Source organism: Drosophila arizonae, chromosome X, assembly GCF_054131065.1.
Source record: "Drosophila arizonae isolate 15081-1271.41 chromosome X, UAZ_ARI_1.0, whole genome shotgun sequence".
NCBI classification, from domain to species: Eukaryota; Metazoa; Arthropoda; class Insecta; order Diptera; family Drosophilidae; genus Drosophila; species Drosophila arizonae.
In genome coordinates this window covers 12,068,367-12,095,947 of record NC_142927.1, presented here as the reverse complement: position 1 = coordinate 12,095,947, position 27,581 = coordinate 12,068,367, and the positions used below count along the sequence as shown (strand labels likewise).

At 41.1% G+C, this 27,581-nt stretch overlaps 3 protein-coding genes across 6 annotated transcripts; 2 read left to right on the top strand and 1 right to left on the bottom strand.

Moving 5' to 3' along the window:
- Positions 1-689: 689 nt before the first annotated feature.
- Positions 690-27,330, bottom strand: Mct1 (Monocarboxylate transporter 1). Of its 3 annotated transcripts, none has more exons than XM_089475488.1 (10): positions 27,147-27,330; positions 19,316-19,526; positions 12,222-12,606; positions 9,950-10,069; positions 9,288-9,883; positions 9,037-9,219; positions 8,815-8,940; positions 2,124-2,454; positions 1,858-2,058; positions 690-1,771 (listed from the first exon to the last, which is right to left on the bottom strand). In XM_089475488.1, exons 3-10 carry the CDS (start codon positions 12,394-12,396, stop codon positions 1,608-1,610), a joined length of 1,896 nt encoding a protein of 631 aa, XP_089331614.1. In that variant the 5' UTR covers positions 12,397-12,606; positions 19,316-19,526; positions 27,147-27,330; the 3' UTR covers positions 690-1,607. The 3 variants fall into 3 exon arrangements, with proteins under 3 accessions (XP_089331614.1, XP_089331615.1, XP_017871228.1); XM_089475489.1 differs by lacking the exon at positions 27,147-27,330 and adding an exon at positions 19,731-19,839; XM_018015739.2 differs by lacking the exon at positions 27,147-27,330 and having other exon boundaries at positions 19,316-19,853.
- Positions 3,420-6,863, top strand: FarO (Fatty acyl-CoA reductase in oenocytes). 2 transcript variants are annotated; one of them, XM_089475490.1, is made up of 7 exons: positions 3,420-4,061; positions 4,154-4,242; positions 4,985-5,094; positions 5,153-5,354; positions 5,429-5,797; positions 6,351-6,500; positions 6,563-6,863. In XM_089475490.1, the coding sequence occupies exons 1-7, from the start codon at positions 3,567-3,569 to the stop codon at positions 6,693-6,695; spliced, it is 1,548 nt and encodes a 515-aa protein (XP_089331616.1). In that variant the 5' UTR covers positions 3,420-3,566; the 3' UTR covers positions 6,696-6,863. The 2 variants fall into 2 exon arrangements, with proteins under 2 accessions (XP_089331616.1, XP_017871242.1); XM_018015753.2 differs by having other exon boundaries at positions 3,422-4,061; positions 6,586-6,863.
- LOC149267891 (uncharacterized) lies at positions 22,322-23,922 on the top strand. The gene is made up of 2 exons (XM_089475499.1): positions 22,322-22,504; positions 22,608-23,922. The coding sequence occupies exon 2, from the start codon at positions 22,666-22,668 to the stop codon at positions 23,497-23,499; it is 834 nt and encodes a 277-aa protein (XP_089331625.1). The 5' UTR covers positions 22,322-22,504; positions 22,608-22,665; the 3' UTR covers positions 23,500-23,922.
- Positions 27,331-27,581: the final 251 nt, after the last annotated feature.

The window sequence follows — 27,581 nt, the reverse complement described above, 5'->3', positions numbered from 1 at the left end:
TACGACTTTTCCCGGTGAGTACTAGAAACTGAACTAGTTTCTATTAGCCTTACTTGTAGAGCTTGTTCCAGTGAGTACTACAAACTGAACTAGTTCCAATGCGCTGTACTAGTACGACTCTTTCCGGTGAGTACTAGAAACTGAACTAGTTCCGATGGGCATTATTTATTGAACTAGTTTCGGGCAATCCAACAGGCTGATCTAGTTAGGAGTGGTATTTCCTAATAAATTGGTTCCAAACAGTCTTACAAACTGAAGTAGTTCTCAGTAATATTTCTTATTGAACTATTATAGTTTTAGAGAAGTTGACTTCTACTGAATTAGAAATTCATATATAGTCTAAATATCGGGCAGCTTTGTTCATATACATTATTCTGCCATCTAATGCTGAGCTGAGTATAATTCTAATTGGATTCCATCTAGACTTTAGTCATTTCCCCACGAAATTGGAATACCCAGAACAGAATAAAAGTTAACCTCTGAGGTGCTTTACTTTCAGTTTATTTAATGATATTTGGCGATCAGTGAGCCACACACATACATATACATTGTGTGTATATATATATATATAGAGGGCCATGTGAACTCGCGACGCCTGTTCCCTTTGATTTGCAAATTGCATTTATCGGCTTTAAATTGTATACAAAAACTGAGAATAAAAGAAAAAAATAAGAGAACACAAAAACAAATCAAATTTCTCGTCTATTTTTCGGTTTACTTTAATTTAACAAATTTCATAAACGTACAAAAAAATTGTTGAGCTATTTAAACTAAAATATATAGATAGATATATTTATATATATATATATATATATATATGTATGTATAGAGTATAGCTGTGTATGTATATATTGTATGTGGGCAAATCTGTTATGTCTTGCCTTTGTGCATGGCCCTTCTGCTGCACGAGTATATCAACGTAATGCTAATGGCAGAGTTTCCAATTAGAAAACTCAATGGAAACACTATAAAAAAGACCAAGCAGAGAACCCAGCGGAAATGGGGTCAAACGGGTGTACCCGACGGCTGACTGCGCTGTTTACAATTCCTGTTTGCCAAGCTGTGGACTGAAGACTGTGCTGCCTGGCAGTGGGCGTGGCCAATAGGCTACCATGTGTGTGTGTGTGTCTAGGTCTATATGTACATAGAGCTAACTCTCCCATACCCTTTCGAGCACCAATATACTCTCTTCGGCACTGTAAACAGGGTATGCAAAGCAAGGCTGTAAACAGCAACAGTTGCGTGCTCGTTTGTTGTTTTTGTTGTTGTTGTTGTTGTTGTTGTTGTGCTTTTACCCCAGCCCTTTTCCATTTTGGCTATGTTGATTTATAAATAATTTATGTCTATAGCTATGCGCGTGTGTGTGTGTGTGTGTGCGTGTTGCCCCGAACCTAAGCCTACTCTTAGTACTGTAGATATATTGTCTAACGCACGGCTGCTTCACAATTTCCATACAATTTTCCTTTACAAAATAAAAAACCTAAACTAAAAAAAAAAAAAAAACAAAAATAGTCAAATAATAAAAAAGAGAGTATAAAATTAGTTTAGATACACTCGTAAATCATACGCTAATGATTTCTAGTCAGGTCCCCGCAGCCGACCCCAAGCTAGCTGAGCGCCAGCTGCTCCGAGTTGAACTTCTGCTTAGCCTTGTGCTCCTGGTAGCGCTGCAGCGGCGGAATGGCGAACATGACCAGGCCGCTGATGGCGATCATGATGCCGGCCATGAGGAAGGCCGGCGAATAGGATTGCGTGATGTCGTACATCCAGCCTACGGCGAGAGAGAAAGAGAGAGAGAGAGAGAGAGAAATTGAGACTAGTCTCGCATCAATGAGGACAACTCTGACTGCAGCTCACCTCCAATGGGTGGTCCGATGAAGCTAGCGATGCCCTGGAAGAGCAGCAGCAGGCCAAATGCATTGGTCAGCTTCTCCAGGCCCAGCAGATCCACCAGGATGACCGAGGTGAGGCCCACATAGGCGCCAATCGTGAAACCAAAAACGGAGCAATAGGCCAACAGGGCATTGTAATCCTGGCAGAGCGGCACCATCGCAGTGGCTGCAAATCCAAAATAGGTTACATATCAATGAATATCCACTCCGATTGGAGTCCAGTTGGCTTACCCACGCCGCACGCCGTCAGGCACACGTTGTAGATGAGCAGGCGATTCACCCACGGCTTGTCCGCTATGTAGCCCAGGATGATGCGGCCCACGGTGTTGGCGACGCCAATCGAGGCGATCAGATAGCTGGCGTCCTTCTTGCTAATGTCCAGCGTCTCCGCCTGGGAGACCACGTACAGGTAGGGCATGTTGAAGCCGATGCTCGTGCAGAAGTTCGACACGGCGAAGATCACAAAGATCACGTCCTTCAGCAGCGAGAAGTTCATCATTTCGGCGAACGTGTCGCGCGTCTCCTTCGAGCAGCTGATGCAGCCGCAGCATTTGGTCATCTCCTGTAAACGGAACCAGAACGAACCAAGCTCAATTATGGGTGACCTCTTAATATAGCTGCATAAGATATGGATAGAGTTTGAGATTTTCCTATATAGACAGTCTATTTCTCTCGATTTTTCTTAATTCCCTCTACCTAATAGATAGATTCTGTCGCTGACACTTCAGGCCTTTAACCAGTTGAGTCTGTACAATGATTTCGGAACTAGTCAAAGAACTTGCTCTGCCTCTATAAATACATAATCAATTAAGAACTATCTCTATCTGTTTTCCTTAGTGATCTATGATCAACATGTATGTGGTACTAGTTCAGCGTCCACTGGAACTAGTAGCCTCTAGTTCATATTTGAGTTAGATTCCTTCACAGAGGTACTAATTATTCCTTGGAATTAGTTCTTTTTCTACGGTTATTGCGAAATAACTTAAGCAGAAAGTAATTCACTTGAACTGGCTCAAAAAAAGAACTTGTCACAACTTGTTCAGTGTTTAACCCCTTTGGAACTAGCTTAGTAACATAATATACAAAAGATATATAGTAAAGAACTGGTTCATTTTTGCACAAGAAAGTCAACGAGTTTCATCTGTGTTAAAAATAACTAGTTCAGCCTTAAACATGCTCATTTTTATTGAACAGATGATGCACTTCTATTCATTTCAGCTAGTTCATTCCAGAACTAGTTAATTGAATATTTCAGCGCTTTCGGAACTAGTTCATGCAACAATTTTCTCGTTTTTCGGGTATCGCAGCACGAGAATGGGTTTCAAGGTCGCATGCCATACGTAACTCCCAGTCGGAGCTCGAGTGCCTCCATTGCGTCGTTCAACGGGGCGAGCTCCACATGCCCGACCCGAATATATGTACATTCATTGCAATGCGCTCCATTTAAGTAGCTCATGTGAGTTTAACGACCGTTGACCCAATGAATAATTTAACGGGCTGGCACTCGCGAGTCTCTAAGCCGGCGCTGCCCATCGGTAGGGCTCAGTGTGTTTGTGATCGCGAGACGGACAACAACGGGAACCGTAACTGGACTCGGAGTTGGAATCGGAATCGGAATTGGAATTGGAATTGGGATTGGAGTTGAAGTTGAAGCTATAGACATTTGGCCCGAGAATGACACAAACACTGCGCGAGTTCTTTGAGGACAGCGAGATCTTTGTCACCGGCGGATCGGGCGTGGTGGGCAAGGCGCTGATCGAGAAGCTGCTGCGCTCGACCAATGTGCGCAGGATCTATGTGCTGCTGCGCTCGCGCGGCCAGCTGAACGCCGAGCAGCGGCTGGCCAAGCTGCGCGACGCGAAAGTGTTCCAGGTGCTGCGCGCCCAGAAGCCACAGGAGCTGAACAAACTGATTGCCATTCCGGGCGACGTCTCGCTGCCGCAGCTGGGCATCGATCCCAATCACTTGAAGCAGCTCGACCAGGTCTCGATTGTGTTTCACTGTGCGGCAACGGTGCGCTTCGACGAGCCGCTGCGCGTTGCCCTCCAGCTGAATGTGGGCGGCACTCTGGAGGCCCTGAAATTCGCCGAGCAACTGCGTCATCTGCGCATCTTTGTCCATGTCTCGACCTTCTTCAGCAATCCGTATCTGAAGCGCGTGGAACCCAAGGTTTTTGTCAACGCCAAAAGGGTGTTTCTAGCTGCCCCCGTCCACGCCCACTTCGCCCCAGCTAAGCTCTTTCTTGTTCTTCCCCTTTGCAGTGGTATGGCTCGCCCATGGACTGGCGCCTATGCTTGCGTCTGCTGGACGAGATCAAGGACGACAATATCCTGGACACGCTCACACGCAAGTAAGTTACACAGGAGGCAGCTGAGTGTGGCAAAACATTGACAAAACTGTATGAAGTGACTCTAAAACTGTGCTCAATACTATGACTAAATAGATCCACATAGCAGTGGAAGAGCAGAACTTTTACCGCTCGATTTGCTCAATTCAATTACTGTCAAACAGTAACCAGTTCAGTGCTGCTCTATTGTATGAGGTGACTCTAAAACTGTACTCAATAATTTGACGCGTTATACGTCGGTTGATCCGTAGAGCAGAGGAAGAGCGGAAATTCGATCATTTCCGTAATTCAATGACTGTAAAACTGTAAATAGGCATTGACTCTAAGGCTGTGATTATATAGACATGATGATCCACAGAGCAGAGAAAGTATAGAAATCATACGTTTCAATACAATGCAATCCAATGGCCTTAAAAGCGTAAACAGGGCAGTGCTTCTGAAACTGTAACCCAATGCGACTCGCTTTTACTCTAGAGAGAGAGAGAGAGGGGGCTTATAAGAGAGGGAGAGCGCGTAAATGAGAGAGAGAGTGTTTGTAAGAAAGATACTTCGACTGTGACTGTCAAACTGTGAAGTTCAAAGCGATCCGTAACTCTGCATATAGAAAACTTTCTAGTTCTCTCCAAGTAGAGCCATACTACCCACTCTGAATCTGGTAGCCTCCAATTGCCATAAGACACACCAATCAACGGCAGTTCACTCAATTGAACCTTAACCTAATCCACTTTCTAATGCATTCCTACAGATTGATTGTGGGCTTTCCTAATACCTACACGTTTACGAAGAATCTGGCCGAATCGCTGATAAACGATTATCGCACGCGCTTGCCGGTTATCGTCTATCGGCCGTCGATAGGTTTGTGTGGGCCGCTCTCGTTGCTCGATAGTTGATAATCTCTAAAGTGTTTTGCTAGTACTTTTCGCTGTGCGCGAACCGCTCCCTGGCTTCGCGCCCTCACTGATGGGAGCCATGGGTCTCTTTTCGCTGGTGGGTGCCGGCCTGCTGAAGACCGTCTATATACGCCGCTCCGTGTATCTGGATATCACGCCGCAGGACATGGGCATCATTGGCATGATCTACTACACGAAGTGCGGCTACGAGGCCTACCGCGAGGGGTGAGTAGACTCTGTGGGATGGCAAGTGCCCCTGGCAAACAGCTCTTATGGAATCATTCCTACAACTGAAACAGTACGCCAAAGGAGCTGCTCATATACCAGACATCGTCGAAGACACACATACCGTATACGTTCATCCAGATGGCCTCGCACATGGACATCAAGAACCTGTGGTACAGCGCTGCCTTTCTCAAGAACCTGGGCGTGCCCGGCTGTCACTACACGGAAAATCGTTTCGTCTACAAGTTCCTGTTCATCACCAAGCAATTACTGCCGGCTATATTAGTTGACCTGCTGCTGCGGCTTTTCGGCCGCCCACCGGCACTATTGGCCATTCAGCGTAAGCTCTACCACACGCTGGAGGTAATGAAGCCCTTCTTGTTCAACAACTATGACAGTCCCGGCGTAACGGACTTTAAGGGCATGATTAAGGAGATCAAAGGGTGAGTGATCTATGGATCGAAATGTGATTTACAGCCTCAATGATCCCCGACCTCAAATCTTAGATCTTAAACGTTAAGATTTCAGATCTCTTATCTCAGAGCTCTTATTTTGCATTCCTCTTCTGATCTCGGATCTGTATTCTGATCTGTGATCTCTATTTTGATCTTTGATCTCTATCTCTGAGCTTTGATTTTTGGATCTCTAATCTCTGATTTCTTACAATATCTTTGATTTCTTATTTCTGAAATTTGATCTTTGATCTCTGATCTTTGATTTTTGATATTTGATCTCAGATCTTTGATCTATGATCTTTGATTTTTTACTTTCGATCTTTGATCTTTGATCTTTGATCTCTGATCTTTGACTTTTTACCCCTGATCTTTGGTCTTTGATCTCTTATCTTTGACCTCTGTTTTTTGACCTTTGATCTTTGATCTCCTATCTCTGATCTTTGGTCTTTCGCCTGACCTCTATTCTGATATCTGATCTATGATGTATAATATGTGACATATAATCTAACTATTAATTAATATATGTCTTTCGTGAATACAGCACCGAGTTCGATATAAGCTATGAGTACGAAAGTGCGCATGACAAGGAGCGCCTTACAATCGCCTGCAAAAATATGATCCAGAGTATACGGCATGATCTGCTGAATGAGGATCCCAGCACGTTGGCTCGAGCCCAGATGATAATGCGCATGTAAGTCGCTCTAGATAAGACATTTTATCTATATATGTATACTTATACATCATTTCTCTAAGATTCTATGTATTTTTATTCGCAGTAAGAATGCTATCTATAATGCTCTGCGCTTGTATCTGCTCTATAAATTGCTCAGATGGCTCTGGTTTCACTTTCTGGGCTAGCCATGGACGACACTTAAATCTAAGCTAATAATTTTTTTTGTTTTTTTTTTTTTTTTACTAAACTATATAATATTCTTGGGAATATGATTGCCTAGCGCTAAATGCAAAAGTACAATCCGAATGCTTCTACAATAAACTTTGAAGACATTCAAAATTATACAGAATTTCAATAAATCCTGATATTGAAGACCATCAACTGAGCGGATTTTTTTCATGGGTGGAAATAGTTTGGAAAGTAATCTCAGAGAATTAATTAATATTCATCTGAGCATTAGTGTATCTCAAAGATACTTGAAACAATTTCAAATGTATCTTAAAAATACGTTCCATATATTTACGTTTCAATACAGTTTATTCCATATAGCTCGAAAGCTCTGCACATTTGGAATGTATTTTGAAATATACAATACATATATATTGATATGCTTTGGGTGCATGTTTTTCATTTTCATATGTACTTTGCTAAACAAACAAAATGAATCTTTTAGATACTTTGTATCTGATAGATACTTTATATCTGATAGATACTTTACATCTGATAGATAATTTGTATCTAGAAGATACTTTTGTATCTGATAGATACCTTGTATTTAAGAGATACTTTGTATCTGATAGATACTTTGTATCTAGTAGATACTTTTGTATCTGATAGATACCTTGTATTTAAGAGATACTTTGTATCTGATAGATACTTTGCATCTAGTAAATACTTTGTATCTAGTAGATACTTTGTATCTAGTAGATACTTTTGTATCTGATAGATACCTTGTATTTAAGAGATACTTTGTATCTGATAGATACTTTGTATCTAGTAGATACTTTTGTATCTGATAGATACCTTGTATTTAAGAGATACTTTGTATCTGATAGATACTTTGCATCTAGTAGATACTTTGTATCTAGTAGATACTTTGTATCTAGTAGATACTTTTGTATCTGATAGATACCTTGTATTTAAGAGATACTTTGTATCTGATAGATACTTTGCATCTAGTAGATACTTTGTATCTAGTAGATACTTTGTATCTAGTAGATACTTTGTATCTAGTAGATACTTTTGTATCTGATAGATACCTTGTATTAAAGAGATACTTTGTATCTGATAGATACTTTGCATCTCATTGATGCATTGTATCTGATAGGTAATTTGTATCTGATAGATACTTTGTATCTGATAGATACCTTGTATTTTAGAGATACTTTTTATCTGATAGATACTTTGCATCTCATACATACATTGTATTTGATAGATACTTTGTATCTAGTAGATACTTTTGTATCTGATATATAAGAGATACTTTGTATCTGATAGATACTTTATATCTGATAGATAATTTGTATCTAGAAGATACGTTTGTATCTAGAAGATACTTTTGTATCTGATAGACCTTGTATTTAAGAGATACTTTGTATCTGATAGATACTTTGTATTTTAGAGATACTTTGTATCTAGTAGATACTTTTGTATCTGGTAGATACCTTGTATTTTAGAGATACTTTTTATCTGATAGATACTTTGCATCTCATTGATACATTGTATCTGATCTCTCTATCTGATTGATTCTTCGGCTGTCGCTTTACGATTCTATGCATTCCTACTATTCAGCCTAGATCTGTGGCTTCTGAAGTCTAATCCTATCCCGACTCGAGTGCAGAATGCAGTGCAGATAATTTCGGCTATTGTATCTGACAGATACATCTACACTAAGCACTACTCAGATACATTGTATTTTCTGTCTATAGCCCCATTTCTGGCCTTTGCCTAAGCAGCCTCTGGCATTAGTTGACTACAAACATTTCGTTACATGCTAAATTCAAGTATATCAGTTCAAGTTATCAAAAACTCTATTCCGCATCCTGAAGCTCGACCTAGATGAGTGAACCCGAGGCTAAGCCTAATGCCTGCGAACCGACGCTCCGCCAGCGTCTGGTCCAGCGATTCGGGCATGCACTGCCCCGAGGCAGGGAGGGAGACTCAACTCTCATGAGGATTCAGTTTTTGGTGGTGCGCTACCTGCTCGCCCTGCTGTTGGTGCTCTACGTGGTGCTGCTGCTGGAGGAGTATCGCGCGCGCCAGCCTCACGCGTGAATAAAGTGAAATCGCACGAGCCTATATATGCATACATACTAAGTCTGTTTGGTCTCACCTGACTCTGGCCCAGCGGATGACTCTGTCTTAGGGATCCGTAGCGCTTGATGATGCCGGAGCCGGCGCGCGAGTGCGAGAGATCATTCCGTGAGCTGGCGTACTCCGGTATATTGTGCAGAGAGCCCTGTAAGGAGACGCGTGAGTTGAGTAAGTTCAGAAGACAGAGAGAGAGAGAGAGTCAGAGAGAGAGAGCGAGAGCGAGTTTTTGTCTCAGACGTACCTGGTAGAGCGCATCCGGGCGATACATGGTGCCACTGGCGCTGCGCTCCCGATGCGTCTCCCGCAGCGGCGTCAACTGCGGCTGGCTGGCATAGGTGCGTCCCAGATCGTCGTTGCTGTTGCTCTTCACCGCGATCGGCGTATTCACCGACTGCCCGTTGATCTGGCCATTCGAATTGTTGTTCTGCATGACGGGATCATGGAGTGATGGAGTCAGGCTATAGCTGGAGAGGACTGAGCTGCGATACTCACCAAAGTGGGCTTGAGATTGTGGCCGACGCTGTTGGAGCGGCAGAGTCCGTTGCCACCGTTGACTGGCCCATCGAGGCGCTGCGGCAGCTGCAGATACTGATCCGTGGCTGGCTTCGTTCCAGTCACCTGAGCCTTGAGCGGCTCCAGTTCGGCTGGCGTCACATTCTGATCCATGATCGCTGCTTTTTTGTGCTTGCGCGCTTTGGGCCGTGGCGCCTCCAGCGGCCGGAACATGGCACCGAATATGATGCAGTTGAGGACGACGCCGCCAATGATGAGCATCGCTCCCCGCCAGCCGTAGGTGCCAATGAGCAGCTCCGTCAGCGGCGCAAACACAAAGGTGCCGAAGCCCGAGCCGCACACGGCGATGCCCGTGGCCAGCGAGCGACGCGCCTCGAAGTACTGCGTCACACTGACAATGGCCGGCAGGTAGATGAGCCCGAAGCCCAGGCCCGTGCCGAAGCCGATGGTGACAATCAGCGTGGCCACGTTCTGGGCGAACATGCTGACGATGATGCAGCCGGCGGCCAGGATGGCGCCTGCAATGGTCACCGTTCGACAGCCGTAGCGATTCACAAACGACGAGCTGATGGGACCTGCTCGGAGCAGACAATGCAAGGGTCAGACGAGGCCAGCGTTTAGGGCATGGAATGAGAGCTCACCTGAGGAGAATGTAACGCCCACCATTATGGAGGCTATCCAGGCGGTGTAGCCGTTGCCCTCATTGAAGTACGTGAGAAACTCGTTGTGGAAGATGCCAAAGGAGTAGGTCATGCCATCGGCTAAAATATATAGATCGTCATATCATTTAGTATGGTTAGCCCTTAGATAGGCATCTGCCTGAATCTATGGGTAAACGGGCACAGCACGGCGTTATCGAGACCATATCTAATATAGTGCAAATATATATAGTGCTCAGCATCATCTGTATCCTAATCTATCATATCTCAAGATACACGTACTTACAGTACGGGAACATAAACCTTCTTTCGAATGAGTCAAGTAATCAGATCTCTATAAGCTACATATATCTTTCAGCTAGAATAGAGGTCTCTCTAGTATATCAGTTTGACAGAATCGAATGCGCTTCGATCTTCCAAATTGTCAAGGTAAATGCCGTAAGATCTACGATTAAATTCATATTTTACTAATTCCCCTTTTCGAATATGCTACAAGCTTTGCCACTTAAAGAAAATCTTTCTCTCCCTTCTCCTGTTGCTACATGCCGAAGAGAATCCCCAACAAGTAGGCAATCATTTTTGATGTCTGCGAATTGGCTTTCCAGACGAAATTTAGTTTTCGCTCGAAATTAATAAAATTCGCTAAATATCTATATATACATACATATATATATAGTATTAGTCTTTTTTGTTTGTCTTATTTTTTTATTCATTTTTTATGTTGATTGTCAGTCACTACCGTTGACACTTTTATGGGCCAAAACGAGTCGAAGATAAGGCGCATTGCCAATGCGAAGCTTCTTATGGCGTGCCAATTAATGGGTCGATAAGATTGTGCTGCCAATTGGCCAATTACCCAAATTAATGGCTATGTATAAGCCATTACATGCCGCGTGTCCTTCGTACCGGCTCGTCAGCTACGCCCATATCTATAGCTCGATTCCTATCGTAAATCAACAACTAACTAAGTTTTATGACTAAGTGGTAATCGGGCGTCTGGCTGACAAATTTGATTTGCACGATTAACGCGCGTATTTATGATGCCCATGATTCGTATACTGTGCAAGGTTCTTATATATCTCTACATATACATATGCATATTCCTATGTATGTATATGTATGTGTGTATATTTATAGTTTTTCTACATTTTATATGGCTTTATGGCTGCGGCTCCAGGCGGTTGCCATGCCGATTGGCAACTAGAATTTGAAGCAGCAATTGATGCATCAACCACAGATATTTTTAATAGATTTCAATTCGAAGCGTGTACAGTGGATAAAAGCTGATAATTACCCCATATAAAACGTATAAATTTACACACAGCTGCTGAATCGTAACCGCAACTGAAGCACATTCGAAAGGGGGAATTTTCCTTTTTATATAGTCACATGTCAATTAATTACTAATTAAATTCGATTTATTAATGTGTGTAGAGTGTATTAGGTGTTAACTCAATTGATCTATTTACAAATCTCAAAGCACGCGCTTTGCACTTGCCGCCATTTTATGGCAATTGAATGGCCATCAAATGAGCTGCACTCAAAATGGCGATTGCTTTCATTCAATCCACTATCGCGATAAGCTGTTATCGAACTACAAGCGCATCTCTATACAAATCACCGCTCTTCTATGCGTGAGTGCAGCAAAGACGATAGTTGAGATTGAAGGAGCTTCTGCGATTATTTGTTATCGAACATGAATCCTGAATCGTGAGTTCAACTATGACGATGGCTTATATATTTTTATAAAGACTGCGATATCTCCATATCGAATTAAAGTTCTTGCTTATCTAATTGTTCTTTAATAATCATTATAAGTTTGTAATTAGTTTAATAGAGACAAATTAGTTAACTTTCATCAGCTTAGACTTTGCTATACGAAAATAGCATAGAAGTTGAAGTGGCTTATCTCTTCGATTAGGCATTAGGCATTGGCTATTCAGGTGTACAAGTGCTTTCGGGCGGAGCAGCCTGATAGCCTATATTTATATATGTTCGTATCAAATCTTATCTAGATTATAAATCTGATTTCTTGCAATCTTTGGAATTTGTAGTACTCCCTGCATGAGGTCTACTTTGGAGTGCTTGGCAACGAACTGTGAGCTAGTTTATAGAAAGGCTTCAGCTAACAGACATTGAGCATATGTTCGACTTGTCTTTATTTGTACACCTCGCTTTGCCCCACTGTGCGCATCCTTTGAGCACTTGTCTCAAGTGCGCGTATTGGCTAATTGACTTTTGGATGAGCACTTACTGACTATGTGAATCATGAACGAGCCAAAGACCACAACCCAGCCCCAGCCTCCGTCTGGGGGCGTGGGCATGGGATCCATATCCATTTCACATTGCCCATTGCCATTTCCATTCCCGTTATTCGGCTGCTGATGCTGCTGCTGTGATTTTCTGCGTGCTGGCGGTCCGTGAACCATTTTTGTATACTCTCCTGTGCTCTATGGAATGTGGAATGTGTGGAACGTGTTCGTGTTCCTCTGGCGTAGATGTACCCAACGACGTGTGTGTATATGTGTGTGTGAGTGTGTCTGTCTGTGTGCTTGTGTGGGTGTGTGTGTGTGTGTTTCAGATCCAGAAGTGTTCTTATCTGAGCTGCAATTCCGACTGCTGCGACATGTTGTGCCGGGCTGGAAAATAAAATTGAATTTGAAGAGCAATTAGAAACTGGAAAACAAGTGGATAAAGCTGCAAAGTTGGAGAACTATAAAAGTATATGTAAGAAAATTCCAATAAAAATTTAGATTAGTTACATTTTCTATAAGATAAATCTTAAAATATTGATAGCATATCTGAAGATATTCCAAGTATATGACTATAGCCAAAGAGTTTGTGGCATAAGAAAATAAATAGTACGCAAAATCAATTCGGAGCCGATGCTAATAATAATAATAATAATATATATAATAATAATAATAATAATAATAATAATAATAATAATAATAATAATAATAATAATAATAATAATAAAACATAAAATTGATTTCCTATATTCAATGAGCATACAGTGCTGCCAATTTCGTGGCAAAGCGCCGTCATATCTCGTCATTATTTAGACATTTCAAAATATTTTGATAGTCAATTGCTTTATTGACAATTTCTTAATGCAGTGTCACGTCAATAAATGAGCCCCAACCTGAGCAGGGGAACCGAATTAAAGCGGTTATCAGGTCGAATCGTCACCTAGTGAACCGTCCGTCAATCGGGCGACGTAACGTGAAAATAAATGTGTAACTTGCCAGCCGTCCAGTGGAGAGCGGGAGAGAGGGAATCGCTACGAAGTCCAGAAGCTTCGATCCCTTATTTATTATTTATTATTATTATTTGTTGTTGCTATCAGCAGCCTCTTGAGCTGGGCGATCAGCAATGAGAATGTAGGGAGCGAGTGATAAAGGGGCGAGAGATGATATGATACGATGCGAATTGAAGCCGCTCGCTCATCAAAATAATGTGGAGGGAAAAATACAAAAGTTGTATTTTTAATTCAATCTCATTTATAGAATGGCTCTGGTTATCAGGCCCCCCTCGGCGCTTGTTTTGGTGCCAATAAACTAAATATATATATTTTATATAAATATATGCACAAATATATATATACGTGCATATGTGTGTATGTATATGAATTGTGCAAAAACAAGCGAACAGCGCTGATAATCATTAAGCAAAAGCTGCTGATCTATTGAAACTTACTGATTCAGCAGCTATGAGACTGAGCTATAAATGTATCTACATGTATATCGATATGTCTTGACATCAATAAATCGATAGCTTTAAGTGCAAGTCAATTTATGAAACGAAACTCTAGTGCAAGTCAAATACGACAAAAATCTGTTCAAGCAAAGTGCTGCCCATCGCGTCGAGTGCTCAAGTGGAGTGCTGTCCATGCAATGGAAGGCCATTTGCCTGCATCAACAAGTGCTGCCCATCAGTCGCTGTTTCCAATTGGAATGCTGCGTCATTCAATATCATGCCAATAAGTAAAAATCGCTTCGTCTGCATCTTAATAAATGTAGAAAACATTCTCAAATTACAAATCGAATGCATTTTTCTGCTGCGCTTTTTTTATGCTCGCTTATTTACAAAGTGTTGTCGACTTGTTGTTGAAACAAGAGACACGAAATTTGGCAGCATATGAATAAATATGTATGCTCAGCAATGGATAGTCATCCAATGAGCTATAGAGGTGCTAGAGCTGGTGTTACTGGGCTGTAATCCAAGTGGAGCGTGGGAAAATCTCAAATATTATCATTGATACTGGTATTGATAATGATAATGATATGTTTTTGGCTCATCAGTGGATTCTTTTCCATAGTGCGAGGGCAGCTGCAACGTTGTAACTTGTTCTTCATTATAGAATGGCTGACGTCAGTTGGTAAATCGCATTATAGAGGCGACGTCTGCATAATTCATACATACATATATATAGAATGTGAATGTGTATGTATTCTACATAAATTTATATATACATATATAAATGTATATTACAATTTCTTGCATGCTCAATCTGCATTGCTGTTGTTGTTGTAGTTGTTGTTGTCGTTTTGGTACTTGTTGTTGCAGCCGTCAAGTGAAAACAATGCGCAAAAGTTGCAACAATGCCAAACGATGATAATAATGACACAATAAATGCACAGCGAGCAAAATAACACAATAAAGAAGGAAAATCAGAAATCAGAAGCAACAATAAAAAAATATACATATATGAGAATAACAAGGAAATGAGTAGATAGTGACGGCCAGAGAATGCCCTACTGAAGATAGCTTAGAAGAGAAACGAAGGCAAAAAGTGAAGAGAACAGGGAAGAGAAAGGACAAAAGAGAGGCAAGAAATAGAAAAGGGGAGAAAGAGAAAATAAAAGAGAGAAAGAGAGAGAGAGAGAGAGAGAGGGAGAGGGATGTAAAAACAGAGCGGAATAAGCAAAAGAGAGAAGTGTGAAGATATAAGCAAAAACAGAGAAGTGAGAGGCGAGAATAGAGAATAGATGAAGCAGAATATAGATTTAAGGATACAGAATAGAAAATACAGGGTGAAGAATGGAGAATAGGGATTGGAATGCAGATCAAAGAATAGAGAAGACGATACAGAACATAGAGCAAAGAAGAAAGAGGAGAGAATAGAGAGAAGAAAAGAGTGAAGATAATGGAGAAAATAGACTAGAGAAGCGTGGATAATGTATAGCAAAGATAAGACATATGAGCCTGATGAGCGCTGCGTAGGGGCGTCTAAGACCACAATGGCAACAACAGGAAACGCCGCCAGTGACTCATGAGTCGCAGTTACAGTCACAGTGACAAAGTCACGTCTCGCTGACGTGGAAGGCGGCGCCGAGCTTTATGCAATTAAAGGCAATTAAAATTTGGCAAGGCGTACCTGAGCCACAGCAGAGAACACGCAGAGAAAGAGGCAGGGACAGATGAGAAAGAGTGAGAGAGAGAGAGATGCGCATGGGCTGCCCATGAAAGTGAAATCAAAATTTTTGACCATGACTTTCAGACGAATGAGTATATATGTATGTATGTATATGTACATATATATATTCTAGATAACTGAACGTTGCTTTTAATCTCTTAAGGTTAAATTAGTTACACAAAATGCTGATTATCAACAACAACAACAGCAACAACAACAACAACAACAACATCAGCAGCAGCGGCCGCAGCAAAGATGAAACGAATATTGCGCATACGCAGCGTGTTACTAATTGAGAGATTGAGATGCTTGTGCACCGCCCACTCAATAAATTCAATAAACAAAAAAACAAAAGCAGAGAGAGATAATAAATAATAATAATAATAGACATAGTGCAGATGTAGATATGCATAATATATATACATATCAACATTTATCTGTTACTCAACTTAATTATATAGACTTTTCCTTTTGCAATTAGAAACAAGTAAAAGTGCTCTAGTGGTGATTGCTCGACTGGAAGATACCCTGAGCTCAGCGAAGAGCTGATATGGCACTCATTCCGCGGACGATCAGACAGATGGATGGATGGATGGTAAGAGCTAAATTAACTTGTATATAAATAAATATATTAAATTTATGGGCTCTGCCACGCCCACTACTGCCTGCTACGTACATTTTTGTAAAACCAGTATACCCTAAATTCACGCTCAGGGTGTACAAATCAGTAGTTCAGCTCGTGAACTAGTTTGTTTCTGTTTTTATTATGTATTTTTATGGAACTAAAGTGATAAATGTTTTGTTTTTGTTGAAAGTCCACATCGATTATAGCTGCCATAAAATGCAGTTGGTATAGGTTTACATAGAAGGTAGATATGATATATATAAATATAATATATCATATATATAAGCTATATAGCTTTGAGCTACTCTATGCATTTGATTCTATCGCTGGTCGAATGGGAACGGGCTAAAGTCGATTCGATGTCGCCGACAGGCGGCGAGCGATAACAGCTTCCCAGTTTAGTTGAGTGGGACTTTGCTTGGGTTTATCTAAGGGGCGGGTGCACGCTGACTGCACTGACTGCACTGACTAGGAACCGTTATGCTACGCGAGGCATGCCTCAGGCACACTGACCTATCCCAAGCCACGGCCCACACACTAGGTGCAATTTGGCAATGGCTCAACCAAGTCAGGGCGGAGTGGGGGCGGGGCGAGGTCGGGGGGTGGTTTTGCTGATTGACAGACTGTTAGATTACTGTAAATGTTGGCAGCCATGGTCGGTCGCTGCTGCAAGTCGTTGAACCCTCCGAAAAAGAAACGATAAAAGACCAAAGAGAAGCACAAAAAAAAATAAATAAAAACAAAAACAAACAACAAAGAGTGAGAGAGAACTGCTGAGCGAGCGCCGCTGACTGCTGCATGCTCGCTCGCCAGGCAGGCAGCGCTAAATGTATACAATAATCGAAGTGCCACGCCCCAAATGGGCGTAACATAGAACCTATAGATTTAGCAAAACCAATTTGGATGTGTGAATTTATGGCGCATTTCAAGACCCCAAGCTGTGTGAGACTCGAAAGGCACTTACTTGCCACGCCCCTAGTGGGTAGACATAAGCAATACATAATATATAGTAAGTCAGTGCTTCAGATATAGTTACTATTCATATATACGGTATCTATCCTTTCATTAACTGAAAGAGTCAAATAGCAAATATGTTGCGAGTGCTAAGTGAGGACACGTGAGAGTGAGAGTGAGAGAGAGAGAGCGCAAGTGACCAACAGAGAGCTGCCAAATTAGCCAATGAGCGAGGGGTTAGGTCGGGGTTCACTTGACTGAGTCAGTTCAGTTCAGCTGGTTCCGATGTCTCACAAATCAACTCGAATGATCAATGAAAACTGACAAATGTTAAATGCAAATGGAAATGCAAATAAGTGTGCGAGTGTGTGTGTGTGTGTGTGCATGAATGACATTTATGAGGCTGCAAGATTTCTAGAACATAATATAAGAGATTGTCGCATTTGTCGATTTTTTCCTGTGTCTTCGTCATTATCTCATTCTCCCACTCTCACTCGCTCTCTCGCTCGCTCGCTCGCTCGCTTGCCCTGTTGCCATCTCTATCAGTCAGGTTCGCACTTTGTTCATTACAGATAGCAATAATTAGCATTTTATTAATTTACACGCCTGTCACAATAAATGCAGTCGAATTGTCCGGTCAGACGATTTAATTGCATTGGCCTTGGCTTTGATTCGCGCCACATTACACTCTACCTGCCTATCTGCCTACCCCAACCTGGCCCACCTGCCCACCTGCCCACCCCACCCAGCCCCACTCGCTGCCAACATTTGGGCCATGCACTTGACCCACTGAAATCGATGCAAAAGCCGACAGTGAAATGCCTCCTCCTCGCCCGGGCCTTGATGGAACACTGTGGCCTTTTACTTATTTTCCGCATACATACATATATGTTTGTATATCTCCATAATATGTGAAATTTATTATCGCTGTTGAAAATAATATTCAGCAAATATACAATCTTCAATAACAATAATAGAAAATTATAATTAAATTCTTGAAAAACAGTTGAATGAAAATTAAAAATAAATAATAATAACATTATTATTATTACAACAAATATGTACAAATGCATAAAAAGTGAATTAATAATTAAAAAATAAAATTTATTTTTGTATTTAAAAAAATTAATAGTAATAAAAAAAAAATGTATGAGAAATCAATTGTTGAAAAACAGTTGAATGAATGAACCTTAAAAATATATAATAATAATAATATTATAATCTGTATTAAATGTGCATTAATAAAAATAAAAATTAAAAAAAATAAAAAAGGATTTTTTTTATGAGAAATCATTTTAAAAAGTAATTAAATAATAAAAAATAAAAAACAAATATATTTTTAAATAATAATTAATGATATTAAAAATTAAATTATTGATATCAAATATTAATTAATTAACCCAATATATATATACATATACATAAATATTTTTTCTTCCATTTTCATTTTAATTTTATTTAACATACTTAAAATAAATTTACGTATTACAAGAAAATTTTACACCTATTTTTTTTATAATAAGAGATCATTTAAAAACTTTTTTAAATTGATATGCTAAACAAACTCAAAAACACTTTGATTTAAAATATTCTATTTTCTTTAAATATGTTACATTGATATATTGTATATATAATCTTTTATATATATATATATGTTTATATAATTTTTTATTTCGCACTATATTGAAATAGCACTACGAATATTGTTCGATTGGGAATATCACTATTACTTTCAATAGGCACGGCAACAATAATAATAATAATAACAAAGTAAATCACTTTTAAGACGCAATCGAATGCAATTGTTATTTAAACAACAAAAATCGATAATGCATGAATACAATTATTTGCACTTCTGATAAGAAGTAGTCTGTCTATATGTATGTATATAGATATTCACGATTCTTAGCTTGATATGTGAAGAGTGTTTATACGACTTGGCATTAGCTTTAGGCAATCGCGCACAATGGGCTCTATCAGGCCTTGAACCCTGTTTTGGCCCGATCATATCAAGCACGTTTACACCGAAGCAGACCCACTCACCTACTCTAAGTGCACGTATATCTATATATATATATATATGCATATATACATATATATATACATATGCATATATACATATATATATATATATATATATATATATATATATATATGGGATATTTTTAGTACGTTTTTGAGAGAGAGATTTTGTGTGCTTTTTCTTAAAAATAGTTGCACAATGTTCGATAGTTCTTAACTTAATGCATGTCGCTGCAAGTGGACGGTGAATTTTCAATATTATTGTATAATGATGCCCTATGGATAAGGTCCTATATATGTATATCCCATAGAGTTGAACATGGCTTACCTTGGCTTTGACTCTTTGTGGAGGTTTTGTTTTATTTGTTTATTTCTGAGTCGAAATTGTTTGAATATTGTTTATAAATTTTCGTTTGCACTTTTAGTTATTTCTTTAATTCTTCTTCTTTAGTTCTTTATGTGGATCACAAATGTCCTTTGGGGTTCGGGACGAACTTCACTTTGCACTCGTTGCGCGTAGCTGAGCTGCCGATTTGGAACTGAAATCGCGACAACTTTTCAAAACTGGGCGGCAAATCAAATCGTAGAACAACAGCAACAGCAACAACGACAGCAACAACAACAACAATAAAACCGAAACCAAAACAAAAACAACAAAAATCAGAAACAAATGATTTTGAGTTTGATATATATTATAATATAATATCTATATATGTATTGTATATTGTATATATTGGCTCAACTTTAAATTCGTTTGCTAATTGTGCTTGGCGTGTAACGGTTAATAGCGTTCTGCCTCTGGAGTGGGACGGACACACAGCCGTTGCCGTTGTCAATGCGCGGCAGAATAAAATACGAAAAGAAAACAACAAGCAACAAAAAATCAAATAAGAAACGTTTCAAAACTCATTATGAGCGCTCACTTGCTAACTCACTCACTCTCCCACTCTCCCACTCTCTTACTCTGCCACTCTATCGCTCTCTGGCTCTCTGGCTCTCTGGCTCTCTTGGCGCTATTATCGCAGCGCTTCGTTAATGCATATTCTTATCAGCAATAGGAAAACGCGAGAGACTGTGTGAACGAGAAAGAAAGGGAGAGAGAGAGAGAGAGAGAGGGAGCGAATGATTTTTGGCAAAATGAAGGAGGAGGAAGGCGTGAGGAGGACAGGGCGGAGCGGCTGCGTAAGCTGTGTGGGTGGAGAAGCATTAGGGATAGCTGGAATTAGATTGCCCACGGGATGAGTGTTAGATTTTAATTAACATATGTATGTACATGTATATGTATTTACATATATGTACATATATGTATATAGAATGAGCATACTAAATGCCAAATCTATATATAACTGATAACTAACTATACCTATATATATATACATCTGTCTCTTTCGCTCTAGCTCGGACTCTGATATGACAAGCAGACATGCCCAACCTATAGATCGCGTCTCAAAATCTTAAATCCATATAATTCGCAAACCTAGGGTATCTATATAGCACGTCATATATCTGTATATACTATTTTTCTTTCATGTATACTACATCCTCTCTTTCTCTCTCTCTCTCTCTCTTTACTACTTTACTACTATATAAAATCCAAAAGTTCCATGTGGATAAAACACTTTTCTACAGTTTTCGCATATCCTATATGTAGATCGTAAAGTTTTTATAGCGCTATTATGACACAATCTTTATGGCAGCGCTTAAGAGTATTTGCCGTGTCGGTGTGCCACGGATTATAATAGAAACTAAGATTTATTTAATAACAACAAAGTATCAGGTTTTGTAAATCTATTTGCTGGAGAAGCCTGCACAGTGACACCAGTTGCATGGTCAACAGACAAAAAGCATAAATGATATGGGGAAGAAAAACAAATTGAAAACGGAAATTGACAACATTTAAGAAAGCAAATCAAACTTAGATTTAACTGAATTTCATATCAACTGCAGTTTGCAGCCTGAGCTCGACCCACTGTGCGTGAATCGCTGTGAATTTGTTGGGTAAACTATTTAAAATGGTAGCAAAGTGTAAGGGAAATTGATTTTATGCTGAAGACACATACATATATGTACATATATACATATACATATGTATGTATAAATACGTGTGTACATATATAAATCTAGGTACATATATGATTAAGCGTTAAACGTTGGATTCTTTGCTATGAGTGTATTTCATGGAATATACATACATATATATGTATGTGTGTGTATATATATGTGTATGTGTGTGTGTGTGTGTATGTGTGTATGTGTGTGTGTGTTATCAGCTCCCCCACATCGGCATTAGCCCATTCAGGAGCGCAGCGGGACGAGGCGCGGGTGCGCAACCCGTGATCATAACACCTCGCTGCCGTCACACGATTTACGATCGTCGATCGTCGATCGTTGATCGTTGATCGGCAATCGTCGTAATGCTGCCTGATAAGCGCCATTAATGGAGCTGTTGCTGCTGCTGCTCCTGTTGTTGCTGCTCTTGTTGTAGTTGTTGCTGATGTTGTAGTTGTTGCTGTCGCGCCTCGCAACAACAGAAAAACAACAGCGATGTAAGACAATCATTACACGAGCAGTTGATAAATACCAGCTGCTAAAATTCCAATAAGAATTCCGATTTCCTATACGAGTACAGTGGTCACTCGCCGATGGGAAAGCCTACAGTTTTAATTAATCAGTAAAAAGATATAGATCGCTCTTAAAAATATAAATATGAATAAATTAAAATTCTAATTATTCGACATATATTTGTATATGTATATATTATATAGATTCTATTATGCACATTTAAAAAACTGTATTTCATAAATGTACTGCTGTCCAATTGGAATAGCGTCTATCAAAGATCATATACACATTTCATTACCTATATTATATGAATTATACATTTCATTATATATAATAGAGCCTACATATACAGAAATCTTAAGGGTTCTTGCTATATCATCTTTTATGACATTTACTTTAGAGATATATCTAGTATTTCAATAATTTGAATACAATATCTCTGAAGATGCAGTAGAAGAAGAAGCCTCATAAAAAAACATAACCAATCGATAGCTAGTGTCGATATCGTTATCCATATTAAGTTCTCGCAAGTCAATATGAGCTCAGCGCGTAAACAGAAGAAACCCGCCGTAGGAGTAGCACTTGCCACGCCCCTTGCGGGCAGCCTTATTTGCATTTGAGCTAAGACAGGCGATAAGCTGCATTTGCACAGCGATAGCAAAATATCGATAACGATTGCATGCGGCAAATGCAAATAGAGCGAAACCGAAAGCAGCGGAGAGGGCTGAGAGGTGAAGGATGGGTGGATTAGCGATGGACAGCAGGGAATGGAGGCAGCAAAGACAAAGCAAAGCAAGTACTGAGGCACAGGAGCGCAGCTGGGCCTAACCGGGCCAACGTTGATCACATCGCCTTTGCCTTTGATGTTCGAGCTGTCGGCTCAGCTGCTGAGCTGAAACTGGCATAGCACAAGTCGGAAAATCTAGGAGAGACATAATTGCTCCATTTCGTTTCCGTAAGTGAAGCAAGTGAAGCGAGAAAAACAACTTAAATTCACATATATATATAAATATATATAAATATATACACATGTGGCGAATTGATATATTTTGATGCAGCCACGCCCACCAAAGTCAGCACCACGACGACGACAACAGCAACCGGACTCATCTGAATATGGAGGAAGAAACTAAAGGAAACAATCTCAACTGGAGCTACCGGCTGAACCAGCCACAGCCACAGCCACAGCCACAGCCACAGCCAACTGCCACGCCCACTGGCAACGGTAGCGGTGACGGCATCGCCGCCGTCGCCGTCGCTGGGGATGTCCCTACTCGAATGGTCGACGATAACCGCGCGCCCACAAATCCAGTCGAGCTCTTCGCCTGGATCTGCGCCCAGAACTTCCCACAGCTGGAGGACGAGCTGCCGCCGCCCGGCTTCGATGAGGTCAGCGCAATGGAAGACACCGACACCGACTCCGACAGCGACATCGACGCCGACTTTCGCTGCAAGTGCTGTGACAGGCTGCTCTTCAGCCTGGACGCCAGCCTGGAGCAGCGCAGCATCGGCACCCAGACGGCAATGGCTGCGGTGGCTGCAGCAGCCGCCGCCGCCAGGCAGCTGCGCGCACAGCTGCTGGCTGAGCATACTCGCGACCAAGTGGACGGACAGACCCAAACGGAGGTAGGGGACATCCAGGAGCAGCAGCAGGCGCAGGATCCGGAGCCAATCGAGTCACCGCTGCTGGCCGCCGTCCGGCGATCGCTCAGCGTGCAGGTGCGCGGACGTTCGGTTTGGGGCATGCTCAAGGCACTGCTGGTGCTCGTCTCGCTGCTGCACGGCTGCTACTGGATGGGCGACTGCATCTGCCGTTTGCCCATGCTGCGAGATCTGATGGATCGTGCTCAGTCCATATGCACACCGGCTCCACCGCCGCCGCCCCGTTCGCTGCCCGCGTTCATCTGGGGCCAGCTCTGCCGTCTGGCGCGCAAGCTGCACATCGTTTAACCGCGATCCGCTCCTGGACAGAACGATAGATCCCACATTAGTTGAAGTTATTTTTGAAAAGCGGCGCACAGTTATTTTAAGCCCACAAATACACATGAGTGTGCGTGCATGTGTGTGTGTGTTAGCTTAGCCCATTTACAATATGTATTGTTGTTGTTGTTGTTGTTGTTGTTGTTGTGTTTGCATTCAATGTTTGTTCGCCCAAATCGACAACAACAGCTGAGAACCGTCCACACAACAATTAGATATGTATTCGAATTCCATTCTGGTGATAACAGCTCGGACAGCAACTGAAATTTACACACACACACACACACGCATATATATATATATATTGTATATTTATCTGTAAATGTGAGATGCAGCAGCTAGCAGAGATTATTCACGCCGCCAATAAATGCAACAACTGTGCGTCAAATTCCATTCGAACCAATGCCAATGCCAATGGCCGCCTCCTTAGCCTGCGTAGCCTCTGTGGACCCAGCGGATGCGATAAGGCTGGCGACACCTTTTACATACATTCGTGGGGGCACAGCAACATATGCATCTATAGCGTTTCATTGGTCCATTCACCTATTGCCAAAACGGAACTGGAACTGGGCGATAGAAGAAGCACCTGCATATATGAAGCCAGCTATCGGTTATCGTTATCGGCTGTCGGTGATCTCAGGTGGCCTAAACAATGCGATACAGAAGTACTGCCCATCGCTTAGGTCACTTAGCAACATTCTTGTTCACTGCTATGTCAGTTATCGATTATCGATTAACGCCGTCTGCTTGGGAGTTCTATAAAACCTTTTAAGCGTTAATTCAAGGCTTAATCATTTGTCAACTTTCCAAATTTGAAGATATATGTATTGCTAAAATATCGATTATCGATTATCATCTAACGGTTTTGGCACCTTGCTGTTGGTTGAAAAACTTCCATAAAGCCCACCGAGTGCAACCTCAAGGTGCATACTCTAGAAAACTCACAGCATATACTTTAGTCTCAGTTGCCTTGTAATCGGTTATCGGCTTATCGGGTTAAGGGCCGTGCTTTTGCCGCATTCCATTTCTTATGCTTGCACAGTAGTTGACTGTTTTTTAGTGCATCTCATAAATGACTTCGACTACGATAAGATAGGCTTCTCCAAAATTCACTTTTACTTGCTGGCAATGCTCGACTTGAAGCATACCCTGTACACAATATTGAGTTTTAGCTTGTGAGTTTTAATTTGTGGTCGACTTGCAGAATATCCTGTGCATGTTTAATGACAAAAATTAAAGATCTCTAGCCATAATACTCTTAGATTTATCCTTCGTCGGAAATTATCGATATAAATATGTGTTAATTCGTAAATATTGCCAATATATCTATATACATACATACATATGTTGTATATGAGTAGCTGTTCCTTCTATCACGCAGAATATAGTATTCCAGCGAAGTATAGCTCATCTTACCCCTTCTTTCTACTTTTAGCTCCAATGTATAAAGGGCATATACCATAAAAACTAACCGAAACAAATAATAAACGAAATGTGTTCATTCAAATCACATGCTTCAAAAACCACAACAGCTCATATAAAATATAACATTATATAGATTTTCATATATATGCTATGTATTTATATATATGTGTTCACATATGTATGTCATATATGTATGTATGTTTATTCATTTAGTTTGGGGTCTGAGGTCCGCTTAATCAGTGAAACCCAAAATAGAGCTAAAAGTAAAGCACGTGAGCTAAGTTTCAGTTGCGCTGATCGCTCAACAGCTACATATGTACATATATATAATATATAATATTTATATATATACAATTATCCCAATATCCTGCATAGTCGAAATTCAAGGGTTTTAAGAACAATGCCGAACGAACGTTACGTAAATAATGCAGTCAGAAGCAATTGGCAAAAGTTTAAAATCGAAATGTATTTAATTAAAATCAAATTAAATATAAATTTTCCATTCAAAGTGCATTGCATTTAAGCATTGTTTATTGATTGGATTATAGTAAATTTCGTTTTCCTCTTTAAAGTAGCTTGGAATTGTTGCTGTTGCTGTTGCTGTTGCTGCTGTTGTTGTCAATCAGTTGTCATTGTCATTTGCCGTTATGTTCCTGTGCAGTCAGCATGAAAAACAACTTCAAGCCATGCCATCTCGCGGCCCCTTTGACACGCCCACAGAAATAAAATTCATGCAAATTAGCTGACAAAACGCTGCAGTGCACAGATACACAAGCAAATATATCGATATGAATATACATATATGTATGTATGTGTGTAAGCACTTCTATGAGAGTGTAAATGTCTGTGTGTGTGTGTGTGCGCCTGACTATGCACTGAATAAACAACTGTAAAGTGTGCAGCCATATTGTTTTTGCATGCAAAAACACACTTACACGAACAATAACAAGAACAACAGCAACAACAACAACTACAACAAAAGGGAATAGGGAGAAGCAACAACAAAGCAGAACAGATGAAAACATGGCCGCCTAAAAGCAGGCAACCGCTCGCAGAAACTTGTGAATGGCACTGAGACAGGCCGACAGTGAAAGGCGGCAAAGGCAGCAGCCAGAAAGGGGGATCGGGCTGAGGGACAATGATGATGTGGAAGCTGGAAGGCTTAAGTCACACTAGCACACAGGTCAGTGGGGCCGTTTGCATTGTAGCCGCTTTCTATTTAACATGCACTTGTCCATTGTGCCGCATTAATAATGCAGGCAGCTGCATGGCACGATGCGGGCAGTGGGAAATCAGTGAGAGCAGCCGGCGCGTGGCATTGTCGCACCTGTTGAGGGAAACCCTGTGGCAATATGAGCAGCAGCAATAAGCCCTGGGATAAGCATCTGATTGCACATGTCCACACTGTGTGTGTGTGTGTGCGCTAGTGAGCTGAGCTAATTATGTGCATCTAATAAAAGGCTCCCATGCCCAGCCAGACGAAACGGGCAGCCGCTCTGCGGGCATAACCTTGACCAAGCCGTAGATGCAATACACATACAACTCTTTGGCTCAAATTCAATTTTTTACACTTTGCGCAAAATGTAGGCTATAAAGCAAATATCATTATTTTTAATACTAAAGCGGAAGCTTGAAAGCTGACATGTTTTGAGCCAGGGCTGCACACTCGCAAAGAAAGATCGGTTCGTATGAACTGCAGTTGCACTGCGGTTCATGAAACTGAATTTGAATATTCATCAATCCTGGTACTAAATTTAAATACAATTCAATTAAGGGGGGTTTTAAGATCCTTTTATATACATATTATCAAAAATTTTCTGATTTTGACAGCTCTCGTAGCCTTAAAATGTATTCTAAGCTTTTTCTTCGAGTGTGCACTAAACTGTCGACAATTGATACAAATTACTTTTTAACGAAGCTCCACTGTAACATGTCCTTTGTTTTTACTGTCGCACCGCACTGCACGTGGCGCATCTCGTGCCAGTCACTTGTGAATGCATGTGTATATATGAATTATATATAGATATATGTATATCTGTATATGTGTGTGTGTATGACAGGTGGTTATATCGATGCAACGCCGCCATTTGCATGCCTCGTGTGTGAATGTCTGTCAGTTGCTCGGTCTCGGTCTCGGTCTCCATCTCCGTCTCCGTCTCGGTCACGGTCTCTGTCTGTCACGTTTAACTTACATTTGGCTTGGTCGAATGGCAGGAGCCGCAGCGGGGAGGGAGAATGGGACGGAAGGTAGGCGCACGTGGGTCGATCTTTTCGACTGCAGGTCACGGACACCAGTGAAAACGTTGAAGCAAAATCCAATTTGCTCACGTAATTAATTTGAAGGCTCGCGCTAATTTGGATGACAACAAACAATTAGCCCATTTAACGCAATTTTGTCACGCACGCACATGCAAAAGTTCCACGCAGATGTTCCGAATTTCAAGCCGCTCGGTGCACCGGCCGTATTTCAATCCAATCCTTGCAGCGCGCCCGATTCACGTTTCACGGTTCGCGGCTCACGTTTTGTTTTTTTGCGCGAATGCGGACAGACAGGCGCACACGGCGGCTGACAATGCCGCATTGACCGACCGTGTGGCATTTGCGCAACGACCACCTGAGGATTCAGC

What these genes read in the sequence shown, in the direction of transcription:
- FarO (XM_089475490.1), top strand. Translation starts at nt 3,567, where the DNA reads ATGACACAAACACTGCGCGAGTTCTTTGAGGACAGCGAGATCTTTGTC. An exon ending in ATGATTAAGGAGATCAAAGG is followed by an intron (nt 5,798 to 6,350) that starts GTGAGTGATCTA and finishes TCGTGAATACAG; the next exon opens with CACCGAGTTCGATATAAGCT. An exon ending in GCCCAGATGATAATGCGCAT is followed by an intron (nt 6,501 to 6,562) that starts GTAAGTCGCTCT and finishes CATTTCTCTAAG; the next exon opens with ATTCTATGTATTTTTATTCG.
- Mct1 (XM_089475488.1), bottom strand. Translation starts at nt 12,396, where the DNA reads ATGGTTCACGGACCGCCAGCACGCAGAAAATCACAGCAGCAGCATCAG. An exon ending in ACAATCTCAAGCCCACTTTG is followed by an intron (nt 9,220 to 9,287) that starts GTGAGTATCGCA and finishes CCCGTCATGCAG; the next exon opens with AACAACAATTCGAATGGCCA. An exon ending in CATCGGACCACCCATTGGAG is followed by an intron (nt 1,772 to 1,857) that starts GTGAGCTGCAGT and finishes CTCTCGCCGTAG; the next exon opens with GCTGGATGTACGACATCACG.
- LOC149267891 (XM_089475499.1), top strand. Translation starts at nt 22,666, where the DNA reads ATGGAGGAAGAAACTAAAGGAAACAATCTCAACTGGAGCTACCGGCTG.